Source organism: Aptenodytes patagonicus, chromosome W (genome assembly GCF_965638725.1).
Source record: "Aptenodytes patagonicus chromosome W, bAptPat1.pri.cur, whole genome shotgun sequence".
In the NCBI taxonomy this organism is placed as follows: domain Eukaryota; kingdom Metazoa; phylum Chordata; class Aves; order Sphenisciformes; family Spheniscidae; genus Aptenodytes; species Aptenodytes patagonicus.
Genome location: NC_134981.1, coordinates 31,261,991 through 31,280,368, shown reverse-complemented (window position 1 = coordinate 31,280,368; position 18,378 = coordinate 31,261,991). Strand labels below are relative to the sequence as shown.

Sequence of the window (18,378 nt, the reverse complement as noted above, 5' to 3'; positions counted from 1 at the left end):
CAGTCAGACTAGCTAGCCTATTCTCTGCGATGAGAATCGTGGAGCATACAGCTGGAACTACATACTTTATACAACACAACTCAAGTGATTTCTTTTGTAGAGAAAAGAAAAATAACGAACAACCTTATTAAGATTGAAGAATAAATGTGTATGGTTTCTTTACTCATTTCAGCATATCTGACACTGTACTCAGAGATGTCCGGAATCATCTATGTGCACACGATAACAAACTGCATGCAGCCTAACCCTAGCAGTAATCACTTAGACTGTGAACCTAGTATTAATGAACTGTTTTATTTGCTTGGGTTTAATGTCATCCTAACACAGCTATATACTCCCCCTTACCAGCATAATATGACACAGAAATCCATGGTCCAATGGTCAAGGATACCTCTTTTTAAAACAGTTATCACTCTGAATGCTCTACTAATTAATGTATAATGAGGAATGCAAGCTATTAACTAAAGGCTAAACTCAACAGCAGAAAACTCAAACTTACTAGCTGAACAGTATGGTGCATTTTGTATTCCTCCTCACTCTGGTGATGTTGCTGGATCTTTTCATTATGCTTTGCAATACAGATCTCCTGTAGAGACATAAAATGTATCTATAAAATATAAATTTCAAATATCAATTTAGAGTGTATAATGCTGTTTGCTAAATGTGACATTAAGAATTAGAAAAATAAAAATTACAAAGCCCATCTCAGACAAGCTAATTTAACTTACAATAAAACCATAAAATGGAAACAAAACCAAGACAAACAAACCCAAACCTATTACTTTTAACTGTCAAAAGAATATATACAAGTAACAGCTGCTTGAAAAGTTTATTCTACAATACCAGTACAAGAGTGGCAAGAAATACCAATTTGTCAAATACTTCATAAAACCGTTGTGCAACTCCATGTATTTGTATACATGGATAACTCTCAAATATACTACGTATTTCTGTTTAGGCAACTAGGCAGCTTCCCATTTACAAGTGTCAGTTCATCTTTTGCATGTACAATTTGCAAGCACAAACTTTATTAAAGTTGTTACAATTTTATGCATGCACAAGCAGGTTCACTTATTATACCAAGTTCATGTCTGTAATGTCTGGTTTAAAAACAAGCATTTATTACATTGCTTGTGAATAAGAACAGGTTAAAAACAAAACAGGACATGTTACAATAGATGACAGGAAGAAGCATGACACTCGAAGTTAAGGTAGATTATATAAAAAGAACTGAATTAAGTATCAGTTGCAAAGAAAAGGCATGTGCAGGAATTTATAGTAGCGAAGAGACAGACAAGCTCATAGGACAATACTGAGGGCCAGGAAATCAGACAGTATGGACAATGAAATTAGGCCCGGTACAAGCACCAGACAGAACTAGAACAAGGTCAGATGTGCAGTTAGAAACAGGACTCATAGCTGTGTAAGAGGGGGCAGTGTTAGGAAACAGTTTGGAGCATGACTGCAGCTAGAAGAACACCAAAGTGATGGGCTTTCCAGGCATCAGTCAGCTTGACTTACTGGGTGGAGCCAGACAGGAGCTTTGCTGTCGCAAGCATTGCTTGGGGCAGCTGATGGAGTATCAGCCATCAAGCAAGATACTACAGTAGTGGCAGAAAGACACAAAAAACAAGGAGGGGAGGGATAAAAGCGCCCACAATTTTGGACACTGGGAACTGCAGAAAAAGCTACGTTCTCCTAAAAGCTATGGACATACTGTGATTAGGGTTCCTCTATAGGAAAGAAATACCATGCTGTCTTGAATGTTTCTAAACAGTAAGACCATCAATTTTGCTACTGTATACAGGTAATGCTCCAACAAGAGCACAAGTTTCTGTAGAAATACTGTCCCAGCTTCATCAGAGGGGGGGTGTGTGTGTGGTTTTACCTTTATAAAGGTATGATGTGGCTTTACGTGGTTGATTTACCTTTATAGTTTCTTCTCTATTTACGTGTTAAGTTCAATTAAAAGAATATTTAAAGTAACAAGAAAGACCGTATGTTAGGTTTGGGTTGGGTGTTTGGTTTTGTTTTTTTTTTTGTTTTGGGGTTTGTTTGTTTGGGGGTTTTTGGTTTTTTTTTTTTACAGGTTGGCAAGACTAAAGAAATAAAAACAATATGTCAGATACTTTAACATGCAAATTACAGGAATATACTCTCATAAATACTTGGGGGGCACACTTTTCTGAAACATTTTCTCTTTAGCATCAATATTTAAATCTTTCTGATTAAGAGCAATAATGAAAGATATCTTAAGCATGTAAAGAAAGAGATTAAACCAGACCAAAACATATTTGGTGCTGGCTTTCATAGAATCATTTAGGTTGGAAAAGACCCTTAAGATCATCGAGTCCAACCGTAAACCTAACACTGCCAAGTCCACCACTAAACCATGACCCTAAGCGCCACATCTACACATCTTTTAAATACCTCCAGGGATGGTGACTCAACCACTTCCCTGGGCAGCCTGTTCCAATGCTTGATAAACCTTTCAGTGAAGAAGTTTTTCCTAATATCCAATCTAAACCTCCCTGGCACAACTTGAGGCTGTTTCCTCTTGTCCTATCACTTGGTACTTGGGAGAAGAGACCGACACCCACCTCGCTACAACCTCCTTTCAGGTAGTTGTAGAGAGCGATGAGGTCTCCCCTCAGCCTCCTTTTCTCCAGGCTAAACAACCCCAGTTCCCTCAGCTGCTCCTCATAGGACTTGTGCTCTAGACCCTTCACCAGCTTCGTTGCTCTTCTTTGGACCCACTCCAGCACCTCAATGTCTTCCTTGTAGTGAGGGGCCCAAAACTGAACACAGTATTCGAGGGGCGGCCTCACCAGTGCCAAGTACAGGAGCACGATCACTTCCCTAGTCCTGCTGGCCACACTATTTCTGATACAGTACTTCTTTGTACTAATACTTTAACGTAATTAAGTCTCTATGACTTGAAATAAAAAAAGACTAGGAGAGGCTGAAAACATGTTGCGGCACATCTGAATCATCTTAACTAATTACAGAAATGGTCAAAAAAAAAGTTGCAATTTCATCGGGACAAATACAGGGTTCTACCTGTAGACAAGATTAAGTGACTGCAAACAAAGGATGAAGAAAAAAATAGCTAGGTGGTGACATTAAAGAAAATTATATGGATGATTATGGCAGATGAGAAGCTGAACATAAGCCTACAATCTCATACTCTGGCAAAAAAGAAAACATCATAATTGGGTGTATGAGCAGAAATACAGCCTGCCACAACTGTGAAGTAATCCTTCCTTCTCAGTACTGGGAAAGCAGGAGCATTATGTCCAGTTAGAACCACACTTAAAGATAGATGTTGACCAACTGTATAGAATTCAGAGAACATCAAGAAGTAATGTTCATTTCTCTTTTAATCACCTGACTGATTTCTGTAGTATCAAATTGTACTTCTATTGAAAAGACAGAAAGGAAGAGCTGAGCAACCATTTCAACCCTCATCACTGGATACGCTACCATGTTTAAGACTAGTAACATGTAATATATGTAAGAGATCTGTATTAGTATTATATTTAACTAGTTCCAGTGAGCCTTGCTTTCAGATTGAAAAGCGTCTCAAGTAAAATGTTAGCTCCTCATTTAGTAAGCTCAGTATGTGCAGAGAGCATATTTTAAGTATTCTATGTAGTTATGCCCTTATATAATAATAAAGCATACCAAGTAACCTTATGTCAGCTGTCACTGCAACTAATTAACACCTGTTTTGGCATGGGCTATGCTTTAAACTGTGGGCTTGAAAAGTAGTAAAGGTGTCCTATTAAATGGACACAACACATGAGGAAGCTTCCTAGGTCAAAGCACGCATTATGAACATACCCCAAACAGTTTCACCAACCAGTTGCTTTTCCCAGTCTGCTCATGATAAGGAATACTTTTCCTGGATGTAAAATAATTTGATTTCATCATAACTCTATTTTTTCAAAGATATTTTTCTAGATGCCTTCTACTTTTTTTTTTTCCTACCTTGACTCTTTGCTATAAATTTAGCTCCCTAACAAAACAGCTGTTTGTTTCATACGATAACCTAATTAATACTACTGTGCAGCCAGCAGGGGGTAGACTGGGATAACAATAGAGAGATATCGTGCATGAAAAATCCATAACTAGCTTTCAAGAAATAAGAAAAATAATGAGACTGCTATTAAAATCTTATTTTTGAATAACTAACTCAACACAAAGGAACATCACGAAATGATTGCTTAACAAATGCAAATAGGTTTGTATAAGAAAAAAATATGAGAATAAAGTTTATACTCATGTTAGTACAGTGAAAGAACATCAACCTCAGTAAAACCATACATTTAAAAAATGCTGGCTCAGCAACTCAGAATCACAACTGAAAGAGGTTTCTAACAAACCTTTAGCAAAAGTTTCTAAATAAAGGTTTGGTACAATTAGTTGACAACATTATTAAAAAATAAAAGCATCAACTACAAAAACAGGGAAAGAATTTCTGGAAAAAAAATGAATAGACTATAGTCACAGAAGTTTATATTTATATTACATAAAATCTTATTCTACACACAGTAATTGATTCCCTTTCACCGCGTTATCTCCTCAACAGACAAGATTTTCAAATACCCAGATGATGAAACTACCTCCTCCAAAAAATAAAAACCAACAACAGAGAATTGTTTCCTATTGTTTTCTTAATCATATCTGCTGCTAGAAAGGAGGCATTCTCCTAAGGGAATCTTCAGTTGCGAGGAGGAGGAGGAGGAGTGGTGGTGGTGTCAGGAACACAATCTGAAAATCATTAAGCAGACTCATCTCAGTTCAGCGATAAATGTTTCTTAATTGAGAGAGAGACAGACCGACCGACCGACCGACCTTCAGAAAGAGTTTTACCACATAGTATGTACTTTTCAAATCCAACCTAAAAAAATAACCAAACAAAACATTCTTTTCTCCACTTAGCATTCAGTCATCGCTGTGCTCATTCTCACCATCTAGACTCTACTTTTGCATCCCATCTGGCTCTTTGTTCTGCATGCTTAAATTAAACTGCAAACTCTTTAGAGTAAGAACCCTTTTTTCCTCACAGGTTTGTAAAGTACAACGATCCACATCAGGCACTATAAGTAGTGTTCATTAACAATGTTTTGCAATATCACTAGAATGGTCACTCAAGATACAATGCTTCCATATGCTTGAATCAAAGACATGAGTCTTGATTTTTCAGGTAATTACTAATAAGCTGTATTGGGTTTGCGTGGCAAGATTTTAGTAGAAGCGGGGGCTACAGGGGTGGCTTCTGTGAGAAGATGTCAGAAGTTTCCACCATGTCCAACAGAGCCAGCTCCAGCCAACTCCAAGACAGACCTGCTGCTGGCCAAAGCTGAGCCAATCAGCGATAGTGGTAGCGCCTCTGTGATAACATTTAAGAAGGGGTATGTCCTGATTTTGGCAGGGATAGAGTTAATTTCCTTCCTAGTAGCTGGTACAGTGCTGTGTTTTGGATTTAGGATGAGAACAATGTTGATAACACACTGATGTTTTAGTTGTTGCTAAGTAGTGCTTAGGAGTAAGCAAGGACTTTTCAGCTTCCCATGCTCTACCAACTGAGAAGGCTGCAGGTGCACAAGAAGCTGGGAGGGGGGCACAGCCAGGACAGCTAACCCAAAGGGACATTCCATACCATATGACGTCATGCTCAGTACATAAACTGGGGAAAGCTGGCCGGGGGGGGGGGGGGGTCATTGCTCAGGGACTGGCTGGGCATCGGTCGGCGGGTGGTGAGCAATTGCACTGTGCATCACTTGCTTTGTATATTCTTCTTATTATTATTACATTATTATTACTGTTATTATTGTTTTATTTCAATTATTAAACTGTTTTTATCTCAACCCACGAGTTTTTCTCACTTCTACTCTTCCAATTCTCTCCCCCATCCCACCGTGGGGGGGGGGGGGGGGGGAGTGAGCAAGCAGCTGTGTGGTGCTCAGTTAAACCATGACAGGGTAAAAACTGCTGCACAACAGCAGCTAGAAGAGAGAGGAGTGAGAATATGTGAGAGAAACAACTCTGCAGATACCAAGGTCAGTGAAGAAGGAGGGGGAGGAGGTGCTCCAGGCACTGGAGCAGAGATTCCCCTGCAGCCCGGGGTGAAGACCATGGTGAAGCAGGTTGTCCCCCTGCAGCCCATGGAGGTCCACGGTGGAGCAGATAGCCACCCTGCAGCCTATGGAGGACCCCACACCAGAGCAGGTGGATGCACCCAAAGGAGGCTGTGACCCCGTGGAGAGCCCGTGCTAGAGCAGGTTTGCTGGCAGGACTTGTGACCCCATGGGGGACCCACGCTGGAGCAGTCTGTTCCTGATGGACTGCACACCATGGAAAGGAGCCATGCTAGAACAGTTCATAAAGAACTGCAGCCCATGGGAAGGCCTCACGTTGGAGAAGTTCATAGAGGACTGTCTCCCGTGGGAGGGACCCCATGCTAGCGCAAGGGAAGAGAGTGAGGAGGAAGGAGCGGCAGAGGCAACATGTGATGAACTGACTGCAACCCCCATTCCCCATCCCCCTTCGCCGCTTGGGGGGAGGAGGTAGAGAATTTGGGAGTAAAGTTGAGCCTGGGAAGAAGGGAGGGGTGGGGGGGAAGGTGTTTTAAGATTTGTTCTTATTTCTCATTATCCTACTTTGATTTGATTTGCAATAAATAAATTTAATTTCCCCAAGTTGAGTCTGTTTTGCCCATGACGGTAATTGGTACGTGATCTCCCTGTCCTTATCTTGACCCATGAGCCTTTTGTTGTATTTTTTTCCCCCCTGTCCAGTTGAAGAGGGGGAGTGATAGAACGGCTTGGTGGGCACCTGGCATCCAGCCAAGGTCAACCCACCACATAAGCTTAGTAGGGCTCCACGTTATTCAGCAGTATAAAGAGCAGCTACAGTAAATACCTCTAACATAAATATCCATCAAAATGGCTACGTTCTTTTCTCCCCAACAGGTGCTGCAAAATGGCACACAACAACTGATTCTGCCTATTCTTTTTGCTCAAATCGAAATCTTTTATTTCCTCCTGTAAGTTTAAATACATGTTATTCTAATCTGCGACTTCTTTAGTAGCTGCAAGCTAAGTATCTCACTGCAGCACTCAACTGCAGATAATGCTACACTGGGCAATGAAATCAGTAGAGAGCTGGAACTAGTTCCGAGAGCGCTATGATGTCCAGCAGTGAAGTTCCACACGGACACATTACCTCAGGTCCTGAAAGCAGTATAGCCACGTTCTTCCAGCACAATGTTGAGCAGGCATGACTATATTATTCCCACATGCAGACCCAGATGAGCATTGCTACCATATACATCTCTGCATCATGTCTCTGTGCACAAATAGGCATGCTGCAACTAGTGTTACAGCCTAGAACAACTAATTCCTTCAGCTTAAACAAGGTATCTTATCATAGTATAACCTGGAAACAAATGAGCCAGTTGAAGGTGACTAGTTAATTATATAGATAAGAAGGCATGCTGGGGGGGGGGAATCTCTGCTCCTGCTTCAGGGTTGCTTCTCAACTTGTTAACTCCTGTAAATTAAGTAAGGAACAGCAACCAGCCTGTTGCTTTTAAACAGGTTTGTGTACTCCATAAGGTGCCAGTAGTGTCTTTTCATATTCAGGAGAAAATAGCATAACTATTATAATGTAGCCTATATGAATTAGCATAACATGACAGATAGGATCTATTCCTTAAAGTACTAAAAAGCTCAGCTTCTTGATACTTTTTTTTTTAATTTTTTTTACAAAATCACATAAAACAAACTCAATGGCTCTGAGCAAATTACTTTCCATAACTGGCTAACAAGAGACATTTCTTTTATAATAATTTATTTACAGTCTTTTCCATATTGTGTTAATCAGAGACAAGACAGTGACTGAAGAAATATAAAAAATCCAAAATATAAGATGTATCAACTACTGTTTTGCTTCAGATTCAGGTATAGAAATAGATATATTACTTATGAAGGAGAGGAAAGATCTGAATGTTTTACCCTCAACCTACTGGAACTGTTTATTAGCTATATTAAAACAATTTTTTGCACAACATCCCAACCATGTAACACAAAGAAAAGTGGCCCTAAATAGCACACCTAGTTTTACAAATTAAGAATATATACTGTATTTCATGTATATTTCCTGAATATAGAGAATCAATGACATGACATAAGTTTAAAAGGATGAGGTGAGAGAATGAAAATAGAACTCGTTAGTGAGAAAACACCCTTGATTCTCTTCTGCAAATACTACTCTCTGTAAAAACATGCATTCTAGCATGTACTTTCCACATGAAAGTATTCTGATTAGTTAATAGAAGTCAACAAATAAACTTGTTTCTAAGTGATTAAAGGTTCCTTTAAAGCTAAAAGGTAAACTGAATCTTAAATATATCAATTTAATAATACATGCTATTGTACTCTGCAAAACAACTTTTATTAAGTAGTAAATATAATCCACGAAAATTCTGAGACACTTGGAAGTTGGATCTGAAATGAAATCTTTTGAAGTTTTATTAAATTTGCTAATTATGCTAGAAATTTGCAATTTAATAATACCTTCTTATTTCTGAGGTAGGCTTTCTTGGCTGAAATACGTCCACGCCTTGCTTCCAGCTGGCGTATTTTTTGTTGTAACTTTTGCAGCTCCTCTTTTTGCAAGTGTACAGATGTTGCCATATCTTCTTTTTCAAGCATGGCTTCCATACTTTCGTAAGTGTCATAATATACCACTTCATCTCTCTTCTCTGTTTTAAAAATGTCAGCAATGAAAAAGTCAAAATCAATAGTTTGTATTTGATTAACATTTTGTTTTGTTCAACAACAAACCCCCCCCCTCCGAGTTGCAAGATTTAATGTAGAATAATGCTATAGTCCTTTCAGAGGAAGAGCAAAATCAAAAGGTCAGAGGAAAAGCACTAAAGAGCAAAACACTGTAGGGCTTTAAAGTTTATATGAAGAACAGAAATCAATACCAATGAAGCACAGCCTGGTATTCAGGTAAGCTCAGAGCATTAAAGAACAAATGTAACTGTAAATGTACACTTGTGTCTGTAGTCTAACTTGATCATAACGTCCACACATGTCTTTGGGTCTCTTAACTAACACAAGGGACCCACGATGTGCAGCAATATCCTCTGGTCTTCACTACAAAGTTTGGGATATACAGACTCTCTCAAGTCTTTGGCATGAGCTTCTTCTGCCACAACCTACTATTAATTTCATGAAAGGGGAATTAGACAACAAAACACCAAAAGTCGTCTCTTAGGAGGTTTTTGACCTCCCAGTCACTACTACTGCTCAGAGGCTGCAGTGGGAGGGTAACTTCAAGGCAATCCTTCAAAGCATTACAGGCCTGAAAAGGAGATCATTACCAATAGTTGTATCAACACTCATAATTTTTAGCCTCCTGAGTGAAGCATTCAGTATAACATTGAGCTCATTTCTGAATTCTGCCTTCTCATCTCTTGCCAAGAAGGAAAGAGTGATGATTATAAATCCTTGCAGAATGTTGGGATGAAGAAGCACCAAAGGCCTCTTGTTCCTTATTTCACTGGCATACCAAGTAGGATATTTTTGTAATACACCAAGAGGGATATGCATTACTGCTGGCTGAAACAGGTAGATACAGCTGGCATGACTGTCAAGCATCTATTCTGCAGCACCACCAAACCTTCTCATTTCACCTTCATCAAATACCTTTCAGGAAGACTGTAACTTCCTCCTACTTCTGCTACTAGATTATTTGGGGAGAGAGGCAGGGTTTTCTTCAGAACACTGTCCATTTTAAAAGCTGTTGTCACTTTGTGTTATTTGTGTGTAAGGTCTCTGCTGCAACCAAAATTCTGATTGTGTCATGCTAATTTCAGCTCAGCACAGGATATGGCAGGACCAGAAAAGAAAGAACATCACTATATTAACCCTAAAATAAAAACTAATAGAAACAGACTGACTTGAGTCTTTACTTTAGTGCTCAGTTAAAAAAAAAAACACAAAAAACCCCAAACATAAAATTTCATCCATTCGTAAAACAGGCAAGTCATTAGAACCCACTTTGAGACATCAGTGAGTAAAAACAAAACTCATGGCTAACAACAACTATATTTTGCTACACACTTATAAAATGGAAGAATTTACATGCAAATTTTGTTTTAGAACACTTTGCATGCAGAGTTAAAGATAGGAATTTACAAGTGAAACCCCAATAGCTCAGCTGCAAACGAGTCAAATCTACCAGTTCTAAAACATGATACTAAATTATGTTTTACTGTTTGAGGGGAAAAAAAAAACAACCCGCCCCAAAAAACACAGCAAACAAAAAAAAAAAAACCCAAAAAACCAAACTTGGCAACTCTATTGCAACCTCCATCAAACATTCCAACAGTTTTCTACAAACAGCTTTTGAGCTTTTCAAATGCCTAGAAATTTGGTAAGTGCTTAAGCTTCTAATGACTCCACCACTTAAAATAAACCAATTAGAATTATTCCTCTTTAGATACGATCCACACCATTTGCATTTGTTCAACCCACCCCCCAACCAAAGCAGAAACCAACTATCACATTCTCTGTTGATAGCAATGCATTCACCACAAAAGACATCTTACAAGGATGTATGGATAGTTTGTATGGATAGGATAAGACCCTTTAAAATTCTAACTTAATAAATTCACATTTTGTGAATTACAGTGCAGGTATTTGGTTAATGACAGTAAAAAACTACTACTGTTGTTTATAATATGACAATCTATTATCATTTGATACTTTTCAGATCCAATGTGCTGAATTTGCAAAAGAAAATGTTTTTCTTCTAGCTTATGACCTTGCAAATTCAAACTGGCAGTCAAATCAAATTATGCTCTCAAAAAACTTCTCAGTTGGGACTTCATTAGTAGTTCTGCGGATGTCCCTCAAATCAGAACAGAATCCAAAACTCTCTGAAATATCTCTGCAGAGCCAATACAGTCAAAGAATAAAGAATAGCAACAGACTCTAGAAGTCATGTATTTCAAATCATACAGATGTGCTCAATTAAAAGGCTATTACTTTACTGACTATAATTACACTTTAAAAAGGAAGCATAACAGAAGATGCAACAGACCATTCTTTTCTAATTGACTCCATAGGAAACAACACATATTAAGAGACCACTATATTTTGGAGACACTTTCATTCAGATTAAGTACAGAACAGTCTTGAAGAGATGTAGCCAATTCAGTGTCACATTCTTCACAAGATTAATTGTTCTATTCCCCCTGCCTGAGTAAAGTCTGAAGAGGTAATTTCATTCCTTGAACAAAATACAATTTAGGAACTGTATTTTTCACTTTCTGTCCTGTGGGATATATCTGAGAGTTGTTACAAAACAGTAATTCCTTCTAACATAGACAGCTGTCTTTGATTAAAAAAATCCTTTTAGATTTTATATTAAAGAATACTTTAATTTAAATTAACAAATTTAAAACAGCAAAGGAAGCCAGAACAGTGAACTATTTTGTTGTCATGGGGGAAGGAGAGGGTTGTTTGTTTAGCTGACTGGGGGTTTTATTTTTGGTCAGGTTGGGGGTTTCTTTTGAGATTTCTGGAGAAAACATTAGTGACAAGTCGTAATGACCTATGGTGTTTTTTCAGCAAGCTTAATCTCTGAGGGCCTTTAGGTTTTACTATCACTACATCAAAGAGAAAGGATTTTGATACACATTTCTTCTCAGCCTCCTGTTCAAGGGATTTCCTTTCATCTGCAGGTAAGAAAACCATACAGTGTCTTCAGTACCAAAATTAAATGTCCAATTTCCCAAGTACAAACAACTATCTATCTCTAAAGCACTAACTAGCTCTCCACAGAGGCAAAGCTGCCACATTTCTTTGAAGTCATTTACAGAGTTTTCAATCCTCATCCTCCATACATGCAGTTAATGTTGTTGCCATCACAGTCCTGAGGAGGAGATTCACACAACAGTGAGAAGAATCTGTGATACTTATGTTTTCTCTTTTTCCAGAGGCAACTCACAATACAACCCAGCTTCAAATCTCTCTCCTTAAGTGACTTTTCTATCCATAACAAAATTTGCTATGCAAGCCCTATGCACTAAACAATAAAACAGAGCTTGTGTGAATAAAAACATTAAGTATAAAAAGGTCCAAAGGACAGAACTGGATTCAAAATGCTGTATGATTTACCTGTACCATTTCCATAGTTTGTAAGTACACAGGATATAGTAGGTTCTCAAAACATAAGGTTTGCATCACTGCTCTAAATCAATGACATGGCAATACAACAAGCTTCAAAGTTTAGCTGAAGGATTCTGATTTGCAGGAATACCTTTTGAAAACTAATTACTTCAAAGAAATGAATAATGCCAATGCAAATTTTTTTAATGAGACAAGTCCAGTAATTAAAACATTTCCTCCTCCCTAAATTTAGTTTATATATGCTTACTTCCAAACACAGACAATGAGAACCAGACCAAAACTTCTGTATGTGTATGTATATGCCTTATGAACAGGTGTAAATTTTAATTTAACAGTACTTATGTTAGAAGATCCAGCTCTTCACATGGTAAAGAAACTGTTCTCATTTCATTCCCACAGGCTTTACTAGACTCTTAGGAAGAGAATTATCTTTTACAGATTATGTCTTAATTAAAATGCATAAAAAGCACCTGACATCAGTCTTCTGATGCTTTCAAGTTGTGCTGTCAGCAGCAGCTCTTCACATTTCAAGATCTCAAACTGCACTTCATATAATTGAAGCTGTAGATCATAATAATCAGCTTCTAACTGGTCCAAATGGGCTATGGCTTCTGTACCACCTTTCAGACTCTGCATCTAAATGGAAAGAGAAAAAAAATATAAACACACAACTCCAGGATAATAAGGAGAACAAAACCACAGACTTTACGATTACAGCTAGATACAGTCTGGTACATTAAATATAACATGTTAAAACTGAACACATCAAGAGAAGAAGGTTTTGATCAGCCACACACTTCCAGACATCTTTAATACTTGACATTTTTTCTGCATGGTAATAAAATAATCCATGGCATTGGATTACTCTTTGTGACTGTCGAAGTAACAAGTCATATAGTGAGTAGTGTGAAACATCCCTACCGCTCTTTTACTCTACTACTTGATTCTCTGAAGACACATAATGAAATTAGTATTTTCTTATCATCAGTCCAAAAAGTCTAAAAGCTGTTTTGCTAACGGCATCTAGAAAACTACAGTTAAAACTATCACTTAAGTTGAACTTGAAATTACATGCACTGATCCTCTTGTAATGACAACTTAACTGAGGAGATTCTCTACAAATTAAAAAAAACCCACAAAACAAAAAAGTGAAGGTGATAAATCAGTGCTTTTTATGATATTTTATATATTTTATTGCATAGTTAACCTTGTTAACAAAGCAGAACATCTGTCAAGCTACAGGCCTTTGTATTACTTTTCCTAGTTTTTCCTCCAAAATTCTCATATCTAGCACTGCAGTTTGAAAGGAACAACACGAGAAAATTTAAGAAAACACCAAGTTCTATCTAATCAGAATGTACTGAATTTTACAGCATAATTGTTTATGGAGTCTTTCACAGGAGAAAAAAGATCTAGATTAAAATATATATATTTTAGTGCTTATTTGTCATATGTCTGACATAGAAAAGTGACACAAGAAACAACCAAAGAGAACTCAAATCATCCTCTTTCATTCCCTTCAGAGGGGAACAGAGGGCCCAATATGCTGACTGGACCCATCCCACAGGGAAGTCTGCTGCCTCCCTGGGGCCTGGGTCAGAGACATTACCAGGAAGCTCCCTGGTCTGGTACAGCCTTCTGATTGCTACCCGCTGTTGGTTATACAGGCTGGCAGTGATCAAAAGGGACTTCAGGGCACTGGGGCGACTGGTTGAAGGATCGGGAGCACAGGTAGTGTTTTCCTCAATCCCTACAGTGGCAGGGAAGGATACTGAAAGAAACAGGAAAACACACCTGATCAACACGTGGCTCAGGGGCTGGTGCCATTGGAGGAATTTTGGCTTTTTTGATCACGGGGAGGTTTACACGGCACCGGGCCTGCTGGCGACAGATGGAGTCCAGCTATCTCACAGGGGGAAAAGGATCATTGCTCATGAATTGGCAGGGCTCATTGAGAGGGCTTTAAACTAGGTTCGAAGGGGGAAGGGGATAAAACCAGGGTCACTAGAGATGAGCCTAGGGGTGGCATGCAAATGCTGGGGGTGAAATCGATAGCCCAGCTCAAGTGCATCTACACCAATGCATGCAGCGCATGGGCAGCAAACAGGAGGAGCTGGAAGCCATTGTGCAGCGGGAGAGATATGACTTAGTCGCCATCACAGAAACATGGTGGGGTGACTCTCATGATGGGAGTGCTGCAATGGATGGCTATAAACTCTTCAGAAGGGACAGGCGAGGAAGGAGAGGCGGTGGGGTGGCCCTGTATGTTAGGGAGTGTTTCGATTGTCTAGAGCTCAACGATTATGATGATGATATGGTTGAGTGTTTATGGGTAAGGATGAGGGGGAAGGCCAACGAGGCAGATATCCTGCTGGGAGTCTGTTATAGACCACCCAACCAGGATGAAGGGGCGGATGAAGCATTCTACAAGCGGCTGGCAGAAGTCTCTCAATCGCTAGCCCTTGTTCTCGTGGGGGACTTCAACTTCCCAGACGTCTGCTGGAAATCCAACACGGCAGAGAGGAAGCAGTCTAGGAGGTTCCTGGAGTGTGTGGAAGACAACTTCCTGACACAGCTGGTAAGTGAGCCTACCAGGGGAGGTGCCTCACTCGACCTGCTGTTTACTAACAGAGAAGGACTGGTGGGAGATGTGGTGGTCGGAGGCCATCTTGGGCTTAGCGACCATGAAATGGTAGAATTCTCGATTCTTGGTGAAGTAAGGAGGGGGGCCAGCAAAACCGCAACCATGGACTTCCGGAGGGCGGGCTTTGGCCTGTTCAGGATGCTGGTTGAGAGAGTCCCTTGGGAGACAGTCCTGAAGGGCAAAGGGGTCCAGGAAGGCTGGACGATCTTCAAGAAGGAAGTCTTAAAGGCGCAGGAGCAGGCTGTCCCTGTACGCCATAAGAAGAACAGGCAGGGAAGACGACCGGCCTGGCTGACTGGGGAGCTCTTGCTGGGACTCAGGAAAAAAAGGAGAGTTTACTGTTGTGGAAGAAGGGGCAGGCAACTCAAAAAGAGTACAGGGATCTCGTTAGGTCATGCAGGGAGGAAATGAGAAAGGCAAAAGCCCAGCTAGAACGCAATCTGGCCGCTGTCGTTAGAGACAACAAAAAATGTTTTTACAAATATATTAATGACAAGAAGAGAGCCAGGGAGAATCTCCATCCTTTATTGGATGCGGGGGGGAACATTGTCACCGAGGATGAGGAAAAGGCTGAGGTACTTAATGCCTTCTTTGCCTCAGTCTTTAACAGGCAGACCAGTTATCCTCAGGGTACTCGGCCCCCTGAGCTGGAAGACAGGGACGGCGAGCAGGATAAACCCCCCGTAATCCAAGAGGAAGCAGTCAATGACCTGCTACACCACCTGGATGCTCACAAGTCTATGGGGCCGGATGGGATCCACCCGAGAGTGCTGAGGGAGCTGGCGGAGGAGCTCGCCAAGCTGCTCTCCATTATCATGGAGTGATGACTCCGTCATGGGTGGAGTCCCCATCCCTGGAGGTATTTAAAAGACGAGTAGATCAGGCACTTAGGGACATGGTTTAGTGGACATGGTGGTGTTGGGTCGACGGTTGGACTCGATGATCTTAGAGGTCTTTTCCAACCTCAATGATTCTATGATTCTATCTATCAGCAGTCCTGGTTAACGGGGGAGGTCCCGGATGACTGGAGGCTTGCCAATGTGACGCCCATCTACAAGAAGGGCTGGAAGGATGATCCGGGGAACTACAGGCCTGTCAGCCTGACCTCGGTGCCAGGGAAGATTATGGAGCGGCTCATCTTGAGGGCGCTCACAAGGCATGAGCGGGACAACCAGGGGATCAGGCCCGGCCAGCACGGATTCATGAGAGGCAGGTCCTGCTTGACCAACCTGATGTCCTTCTATGACCAGGTGACCCGCCTAGTGGACGAGGGAAAGGCTGTGGATGTGGTCCACCTGGACTTCAGTAAGGCCTTTGACACTGTCTCCCACAGCATTCTCCTAGAGAAGCTGGCGGCTCACGGCTTAAACAGGTGGACTCTTTGCTGGGTAAAAAACTGGCTGGACGGCTGGGCCCAGAGAGTTGTGGTGAATGGAGTTACATCCAGTTGACGGCCGGTCACGAGCGGTGTTCCCCAGGGCTCAGTTTTGGGGCCGGTCTTGTTCAATATCTTTATCGATGATCTGGATGGGGGGATCGAGTGCACCCTCAGTAAGTTTGCAGACGACACCAAGTTGGGCGGGAGTGTTGATCTGCTCAAGGGTAGGAAGGCCCTGCAGAGGGACCTGGACAGGCTGGATCGATGGGCCCAGGCCAACTGTATGAGGTTCACAAGGCCAAGTGCCGGGTCCTGCACTTCGGCCACGACAACCCCATGCAGCGCTACAGGCTTGGGGAAGAGTGGCTGGAAAGCTGCCTGTTGGAAAAGGACCTGGGGGTGTTGGTCGACAGCCGGCTGAACATGAGCCGGCAGTGTGCCCAGGTGGCCAAGAAGGCCAATGGCATCCTGGCCTGTATCAGAAATAATGTGGCCAGCAGGAGTAGGGAAGTGATCGTGCCCCTGTACTCGGCACTGGTGAGGCCGTCCCTCGAATACTGTGTTCAGTTTTGGGCCCCTCACTACAAGAAGGACGTTGAGGTGTTAGAGCGTGTCCAGAGAAGGGCAACGAGGCTGGTGAGGGGTCTGGAGAACAAGTCTTATGAGGAGCGGCTGAGGGAACTGGGGTTGTTTAGCCTGGAGAAAAGGAGGCTGAGGGGAGACCTCATCGCTCTCTACAACTACCTGAAAGGAGGTTGTAGCGAGGTGGGTGTCGGTCTCTTCTCCCAAGTAACTAGCGATAGGACGAGAGGAAATGCCCTCAAGTTGTGCCAGGGGAGGTTTAGGTTGGACATGAGGAAAAATTTCTTTACTGAAAGAGTGTTTAAACATTGGAACAGGCTGCCCAGGGAAGTGGTTGAGTCCCCATCCCTGGAGGTATTTAAAAGACGTGTAGATGTGGCGCTTAGGGACATGGTTTATTGGGCATGGTGGTGTTGGGTTGACGGTTGGACTCGATGATCTTAGAGATCTTTTCCAACCTTAATGATTCTATGACGTGTATATAAAAAAGGTCTCAGGCTGATCAACACAGTGAAAGAAACACAAAGAACTTTAAAGTGAGAATGTAATTATAGGAAAGAAACATTTTGCAGTTAGACAAATAACTGAGACCCGAGTTCAATTTCCTGCTATGCCACAACTTCCTGCATTAACTCAAGCAAATAATTTAGTCTCTCTGACCCTAATTCAAATAACAACGTTGAAGGTCTTTGTTGTCCCATTCTTAGTAAGTGAAGAACTTAAGCAGGAACTTAAAATCACTTGCAGAGGCAATCAGCTCCGGTGCAGGCATGTCCCGCAGCGGAGCGGCGGATCGCGGCGTACAGGGGGGTTTCCTGAGCCGGGGAACCCACAGGGGAGCGCAGAGACCCGCCGGGAGCCAGCAGCTCTCCCGAGGGCGGCTGACGAGGTGTGGGAGGGGCCAGGAGCAACGGCTGCCACCCCCACTCCCACTCAAGGCAGCCCCAGGGAGCGCTAGCCACCAGGATGGGCAAACAGGGCGTGGCGTGGCAGTTCGCGAGGGAGGGTGCCTCTTCGAAGGAGAGGCATTCCACGGGCCGAGTGGAGGACTCGGCGTACACATAACCCAGCAACTGGGCACGGGTCAAGGGCACTCATCCTACCTGACCCTCAAGGCAGAATGTTTGAGGGTAAAGGCTGTGGCTCCAGCTGGGGGGTCTGCACCATCTACCTCTGTGGTGGCTGATGCCTCCACACAGGTGGAACTGTTGAAGGGAGAGGCTGCAGTGCAGACCTCAGGCTGCAGGAAGTGCCTAGACCTCTCTCCTGGGGTAGGGACAGGCAGCAGACCTGCCTGCAAAAGGTGTGCCCAGGTCGAGGACCTCCTGCAGCTCAGCCACCTGCTGCAGGAGGTGGTAAGACTGCATAACATCAGGGAGGCAGAGAAGGAGCTAGATAGCTGGTTCCAAGTGCAGTCTGCAGCGGACCCGCAGCCCATGGCCAAACAGCTAAAAACTCCCCCACTGGCACATGCAGAAGGGAGCAGGGGGGGCAATAATGCAGAAGAATGGACAGTTGCAAAGGCAAGGACCAGCAGGAGGAAGAGACTTCCCCCGAAGCCT

The 18,378-nt window shown here is 42.0% G+C and overlaps 1 protein-coding gene across 1 annotated transcript in view; it reads right to left on the bottom strand.

The window, feature by feature from the left end:
• LOC143171848 (junction-mediating and -regulatory protein-like) overlaps positions 1 to 18,378 on the bottom strand; it is a 119,334-nt gene that overhangs the window by 12,722 nt on the left and 88,234 nt on the right. Inside the window, exons 5-7 of the mRNA XM_076360941.1 lie at positions 12,683 to 12,848; positions 8,583 to 8,770; positions 500 to 586 (exon numbers count right to left, since the gene is read on the bottom strand). Of these exons, the coding sequence (XP_076217056.1) occupies positions 500 to 586; positions 8,583 to 8,770; positions 12,683 to 12,848 (441 nt within the window). The remainder of the gene's footprint in view (positions 1 to 499; positions 587 to 8,582; positions 8,771 to 12,682; positions 12,849 to 18,378) is intronic.